The sequence below is a fragment of the Caretta caretta genome, chromosome 10 (assembly GCF_965140235.1).
Source record: "Caretta caretta isolate rCarCar2 chromosome 10, rCarCar1.hap1, whole genome shotgun sequence".
Taxonomy (NCBI): domain Eukaryota; kingdom Metazoa; phylum Chordata; order Testudines; family Cheloniidae; genus Caretta; species Caretta caretta.
This window is the reverse complement of record NC_134215.1, coordinates 58,818,022-58,825,201: the sequence shown is the minus strand read 5'-3', so window position 1 is coordinate 58,825,201 and position 7,180 is coordinate 58,818,022. Positions and strand designations below refer to the sequence as shown.

Here is a 7,180-nt window from a genome sequence, read left to right as displayed (position 1 = left end):
AGGCTTGCTTGGCAAAAGAGGTTTCTCCTTGGAAGGTGACTGCAGTGAGGACAGGACCTGTGTAGAGCCAAAGTCAGACAGCGACCTGTCATGGAGAGAGTTTTTGATGCGACATTGGGGCAGACACCACTCCTGGAGTAATAGGTTCCATGCAATACTGGTAGATGATATTCATGTGGATGATATTAGAAGCATAACTCTGTGAATGGAGAGACTGTTAACCTTCTGTGGAGAGCGCTATACATTGCTCCCAAATTAGATTGCAAGACTAGCTATAAACAGTATTTGGACATAATTACTGATGATTGTAGAGAAATATGGGTGAAGGCTAAGTGGTGTCTCTGCTAGACCTTTGTGTGTCTTTAGTGTCTGAAAGTAGACATAATTGGCAACGTGATTATTCCGCCAGCTGTCATGGCCTGGGTTAGTTGTACATCAGTTTATTATCAAACTATGCCTAAAAGCCCTTTTCATGCAGTAAGCAGAAAAGAGCAGCATTTTAACTGTGTGCCAGTTCAGTGTCTGGCCCAACAGATACAATGCAAATGCTCTGGTCATAGTCCTCAAAATATAATTTCCTGAAAGTAAAATGTTTGTTTTACAATTCCCTGCTATCCTCTCTTCATCTAAAACTTACACTGAACCTTTGTGAGATTCAAATAACCATGGCTAACTTTCTATGTATTCTTGGTTATTGTTTGCCACACTATGTAGTGCTGGGTTACATTTGGGAATGGAACAAAAGTGCCAAAAGAGTGAGAGAGTGGGTATGTCTGTGATATTTTTGTCCAACGCAAAGCGGGAAGTAGCAGAAACCTCCCAAGAAATCCTGCTCTCATGAGAATTCCAGCCCCATCTTGTAGACTCAATGGATCAAACAAAACACGGGGAGGCACGCCCACTGCCACCTTTTCCATTTGCTGGGGGAGTCACTGGAATCCGTTTTGTTTTAGTTTTGTAGAGCAGCGGATCTGTCGTGCTGCACGCAACTGTCTTTCTGGTTTCGACTGCTGTCTGAAATCTGAACACAGATGTGCACTTTTCCAAACAGCAGGAAAAGCCACAAAAGAAATGAGTTGCTGTAAGCACGTTTGGCAATAAGGCCAGGCTATTGGCAGGGGTAAAGGACGGTGGCTAAGCAAGGTCTTTAAAAACGGACAAATTTTGAGTGTGTGTGTTTTCTTGATACTTTAAAAGGATCTCACATTTAAATTGAACGTGGCCACTACAGCTAGGTTATTGGTTCCAGCTTTGTTACATAGATAAATGGCCAAAGGAAACATTATCCAAACAGTTCCACTTCAAAGGCAAAAATGACAAGCTTAGCGGAACTTGCAGTACTTTAAATCTGGCCGGTAACCAAGTGAAAAGTGTAAAATATACATGTTTAGGAAGTAGGACACATGCCGTTCCACACAGGCCTTTCCCATGCTCTTAGAGCAGGCCAGCTTCATTTGATGTGCAAATGCATGATGTGTGAGCTATCCTGGCAACACACTGCCTGCCAGCAGCACAAACACTCTTTTGGAACGCTGCAGCAGGCGACGCACACAGCAGCTCCTGCCTGGTGAGGTTGTCTGTTGCAAAACCCAGGTTTATTTAGCAGGTCCCATTAGGGAGGCTGTGCACATGAAACCCACCCTCAAAAGAGCAAAATCCTCAATAGTATTTTGAATTAACAGCAAACAGGAAAGTTACAACAACATTCTGGGAACTATATTAGTAATACAAACTTCATTTGTCCTTTACCCACCCAGAATGTCTCCAGCAAGAACCCTGGGGCATGACAGCTAGTGTCACAACTAAGGCCCCAGCATAACAGCAGCAATGTGTTTGGAAACAGCCGCTGAAATGTGGACAAGTATTTTTCTTTTGCTTGGCAGCGCCCAAGTTACAGCCTCACATGGGAGAAGCTGATCATAATATAATGCACAGGGTATTTTTGTATCACTTAACTTTTGATTAACATGTTACATAACCCTACAAATATAAATGTAAATGCCGGATACAAAGATGCTGTAAATAGTGGTCCCGGTTCTTCACTCAGGCCAACTTTACATCAGTGACTTCAATGGCTGTATACAGCTGTAAGTCCAAAGTGCTGGTAGTCAGACTAAATCATTCCTACCTAGACCCCCCATGTGCACCATGTAATTCCTCTCCCTCTGCCTTTACAGTGGTTACGTCCTTCAAGTATTAGTTCATGGTTTTATGTCTGTCACGCGAAACATATTTAGCTTTTCTACAAAAAAACTTTCTCCATATGGTTTTCTCCCCTCTCTAATGCCCCCCCTTCATCGCTCAGGAGACCTGTTCCCAACTCGGCCACTGATCTGCTGCATTGCCCTTGGGGCGGTCACTTCATCTTGCTGTGCCACCATTTCCCCTTTACCTATTTAAGCTCTTTGGGACAGGGACTGTCTTCGTATGTATATAGACTGTATCTAGCACTAACAGTGCACTATGAAAAGTGTCAGTTCCATTAAAATATTATCACTGCCCAGTTAGTGTGTGTGGAAGCCCCACGCGGGGGAGTATGCGTGCCTCATCTTCTAGCCTCCTCCCAAAGAGCTGCGCATGGAAATTCCAAAATCATTGCCAAACTCTGACTGCGCATCTTTTAAAACTAAGCATTTCTGCGGTATATTATGCATGGCAATGTGTTTACTCTCACTGTTCTGGCAGGCATAGGTGCTCATTTAGCATTTGTTAGTTTAGCTTGTTTTAATTAAGGGATCCATGGACTGGATTCTTCACACAGTGATGGTGAATGGCAACACTTCCATTGGTGTCAGAGCTACAGCATTGGGCTCTACTCTATCTTTCTTTACACGGACTTTCTATTGCTAGTGTGAGCAATTTATGGCTGCACAGTGCAGTCAGAACGCTGCTGTAGTTAGCTTAACAGAACACACATCAGTACTGAGATACACTGGAAAGTGTTGATTGTCCAGATGTATGTCCATGGGGAATTATTGCCTGTTACCTACTGAAGCGAGTGGAAATGAAGGCCTGAAACATTTAAAAACATTCCTGATTCCTAGGAGTTGTCAATAACTGCGTCCTTTTCTCTTGTATTGCAAGTTAGTTGCTAGTCCAATAAAGTATCAGGGGGTAGCCATGTTAGTCTGTATCCACAAGGATTCCAGTGGCACCTTAAAGACTAACAGATTTATTTGGGCATAAGCTTTTGTGGGTAAAAAACCCCACTTTTTCCCCTTCCCCACCAAATGGTCCCTCTTTTCCTATCCTGTTAGAGGTTCCCTATGTATAGTGGTCGCCCTTAAAAATGTGTTTAAATAAATCACATTACCCCAGTATTTTCTGTTTAGTCTCGGTATTCTCAGTTGTTTGGCGTGGAAGGCTTAGATTTTTATTGCTCAGTGTCAGGAAATGTCAATTTCACCGTACACTCACAAACTGAAAAAAATATTTCCATTGATCATGATAAAAATTTACGGCTAGGTAGAGAAAGAAAAATGCTGCTTGCAAACTTATTAGCATTTGAGTTAAGGATAGCTGTTGATACGTGAGGTTGACAATTTGTGTTTTACCAGTTAAAGTTTTAAAGTTGTTGAATCTCAATATCTATTGTGAGATTAAGTAATTATTGTCTGACCTCCTCCCTGGAATTTCCCACAACTGGGAAAATTTAAATTGATTAAAAAGCTTACACATTGATATTGTCCATCAAAATTATTTAAAAAAATTGAATTCTACCAAGCCAAGGGCTAGGAAATAGTGATGTAACCGTATCTATTTTATCCTATCAAATAGGCAATTTTTCAAAAGATGAGCAATGCTCTGGGCCATGAAAATATGTGTGGAATTTAAGGGATTGTCCAATCGTTTGTGGGGGAGTTGTACATACCATAGAATGCAAATTCTACTGCTTGTGAAGTGCCTTGACATTCAAACTGCCCCTTTTGGCTTGAGAGACTAAAGGCCAGTGTAATATCAGTCCATAAGTGATCGTGGTGTTAATTTATTTGTATCTGTGACTCATTGGTGGGGAAAGTAAAGTCATCATCCTTTTTGTTTAAAACTTTGTCCAAAACTCAAGCTGCGATGCAACAGTTTGCAAGGATGCCCCACTGCTTCAAATGATTTCAGCCCGTCACCGATAGCTAAACTTTATGAGCACAGAGGGCGAGGATGAACTTTGGCAGTGACCTGGATCCACAATTCACAGGGTTTTTTTTCCATACAGCTGCAATAATATTCCAAAAAACATAATTGGCCATTTACTTCATTCACTTTTGCAAATGAAAATAAAGCTACTGTGAGAGCAGCCCCTTCACTAATGTAACGCTTTTTCCCCCCCGGCTCCATCAACAACAAAAAACTCTCGCAGGCTGCAAAATCTTTCTCGAAACCTTTTTAATGGAAAACTTCATAGAAAATATTTCATATCCTTTTACTTTTTTTAATAACATAACTATATACATGATAAACTGTAACAAAGACTTGCAGGGATTGGAAAAAAATGTTTTGTTGACTACATGCATATGGTACATTGTTCAAAAAAAGATTTTCACAAACTCATGTACATCAAATGTAGCAACAGTGACAAAAGCTGGGGGGGAAATGTCAGCTGTATATTATTTACCTGAATTTAATTGAAATAACACGGAGACATACAAAACACACAAATAATACAGAAGAATACACAATATAAATGCTTATTGCTAGCACAGGTTTCTTTTCTTTTTTTTGTTTTGTTTTGTTTTTAAGTAAATAGCAGAAAAGAAATAAAACCTCCCTTTTCACATTTTATACTGCAGTTAAAAAGATAACTAATTTGTTATTTGCTGTATGTTTATTTTACTCTGGTATACACTACAGTAGGAGTACATGACCTTCACATGTAACAACTCAGGAATACTGGGTTTCAGCTCTGTTTGTGAATGTACTGTCACTTGTGAATAACAGCATGTTACATAGTACTTAAAAACACACACAGGAAATGGCATGAATTATAAATACAAAATGCTTTTGGGGCTCAGTGCCAGAAGGTGCTGGGCACTTGGGTCCTGATGCACCAAAGTATTTAGGGACAGGGTTAACTTCACGCACAGGAGTATCCCTCTGAAATCAATTCGTAAAAATTAAGCAAGTGCCTAAATGATTTGCTGGATTGGGCCCAGAGCGCTCAGCAACTTGGCCTATGGAGCCTATGGTTAGTAAACAAACTGTTAAACACATGAGGCTATAATTCTGACCTTACCCTCCACATAATGTAGCTACAGTAGGATATTTACTGTACTTTTAAATAAATGTTGTTATAAAACACCTCTCCTCCCCCCCCAACTGGCGCTTGAGTGTTATTCTGCAGCTGGAAAGAAGAAAAAGACAAAGACTCGTGAGTTTATGTTCAGTTTGTTAACTGGGAATCAGGAGGGATTCTGGAACCATCAGGTGTGGCAGTGTACTGTAAACGTCTCACTTTTAAATAGGCCTGCTCTTATTCTGGTGCAGTGTCAAAACAAACGTGGAATCAGTGAAAAGTCCAATCGCAGCAATTAAGCTCTTCTGGGGCTCACCAGCAGGGTGAGGACAGCAAGCCATCTTTTTGTAAAATCAAGCTTGTCGGGTGGGTTTTTCCAACGCTAATGAAAACATCACAATTTCCCAACGTGCCAAACTTGAAACATCTGCTATAATCACGAGTAGTTTGCTGGCCAAGGAGCCTGCAGTGTCAGTCTATACAGATATTTCATGGCGCGGGGGGGACGCTCAGCAAATAATGAAAGCTAAAATAGTTCTGTAAAGCCTTTGGGATCTCCTTCCCATCCAGCCATGCACTTGTGGGAGGATGGTAAAACTTTCTAAAAATTTTATTATAGGTACCAACTCACTTATAAGACATAAAATAACTGTTAAGATGCACTATGAATATCAGACCATCTCTGTGTGTTCATGGAAACCAAATGTCAATGCTAACTAGAATCTTTCCAAATTTAGTAATCCATGCAATAAATTAGTCCCCCCCAGTCTAACCACTTCAAAACATCATGCTGATTGCAAAGTTGCCAATGTACCATATTGGCTGGCTCCAATTCAAAACCGTTCACTTTTGGTTATTAAAGAATGTCAGTGATACTTGATCAGTTGTGTATGCCTAAAATGGTGTCCTCCAAATGAGATCTGTCGCAAAGCCTCGTATAAGAATATCAGCCCAATCCAGCCTTGTTTGAGAAGATGATTTTAAAACAACCTATCTTTTTTGCATATGTGTGCAAAGGATTGTTGTGTGTGTAACTAACAGATGTATAGTGGTACAGTTATTAAATAGTATCCAATTGCAATTTTAACTCTTGCTGCCTGATTTGGTTTAAAAATAAGGGTGTGTGGGTGTGTGTGTGGGGGGGGGGTTTCCCAGTGGAGCATTATGAAATAATGCAGAGTCGGTTTGCATTTTGTATGCAATTATGTGACTGGTACATATGTTGTAACTTAATATCTTAAATATATACTGCGTAACAACACTTTTTATTCCTGAGTGCTGGTCCCATAAGGAATATTGAGGGTGGCATCACATGTTGTTCTGCACAACATGCTCCTTCATCTTCTTAGGAATTCTTTTGAGGAATCTTTATTGTCACAGTTTTAACTTCAGAATATTCTCTCAATCCACATTCGCCCCTAGAAAACAAATTGCAGCCTATCAACTCATGTCAATTCATTAGTTCCTTATCCAGCCATAAGACGTAGCAGAAGGTTATCTGATGAAGTCATGATATAACTTGAACACCAAAGCACAGTTTCATCACTATATTGTGTGTTTAACACTGGATTAAAGTTCATTTTATCTTCTAAAACCATTGACTGTCAAGTCCCAGTTTGGGACAGGAGGAGTATGGATGGCTCCAGGGTTTGGTAACGAGGTGTGGAGCCACTATAAATCCTGTCCAGGATGGTAGTGACTAGAAGCACTCACTGTCCATTGATGGAGCCATGCAAAATGAATTGATGGTCTCCGTCCCTTCCAGGTCCTGGAGGAAAAATAGCCACATGCCAAGAACGAACAGCACAACTGGCATCTGTGTTAGCACTCTACAAAGAGAAGCCAAGGACTGAAAGGCAGGAAAACCAGAACTCCTCATATCCCTAAACTAAAGCTGTGCTCAGCCCTGACCAGCCTGTCTCCTATCCCTGCGGGTTCCCGTCAGTGAGTGGG

General features: G+C 40.7%; 1 protein-coding gene across 2 annotated transcripts in view; it reads right to left on the bottom strand.

Moving 5' to 3' along the window:
• Window positions 1-4,363: 4,363 nt before the first annotated feature.
• ALDH1A2 (aldehyde dehydrogenase 1 family member A2) overlaps window positions 4,364-7,180 on the bottom strand; it is a 69,043-nt gene continuing 66,226 nt past the window's right edge. For both annotated transcript variants that reach the window (XM_048867208.2, XM_048867207.2), the window contains exon 13: window positions 4,364-6,645. In XM_048867208.2, coding sequence (XP_048723165.1) covers window positions 6,573-6,645 — 73 coding nt within the window. In that variant the 3' untranslated portion in view covers window positions 4,364-6,572. The remainder of the gene's footprint in view (window positions 6,646-7,180) is intronic.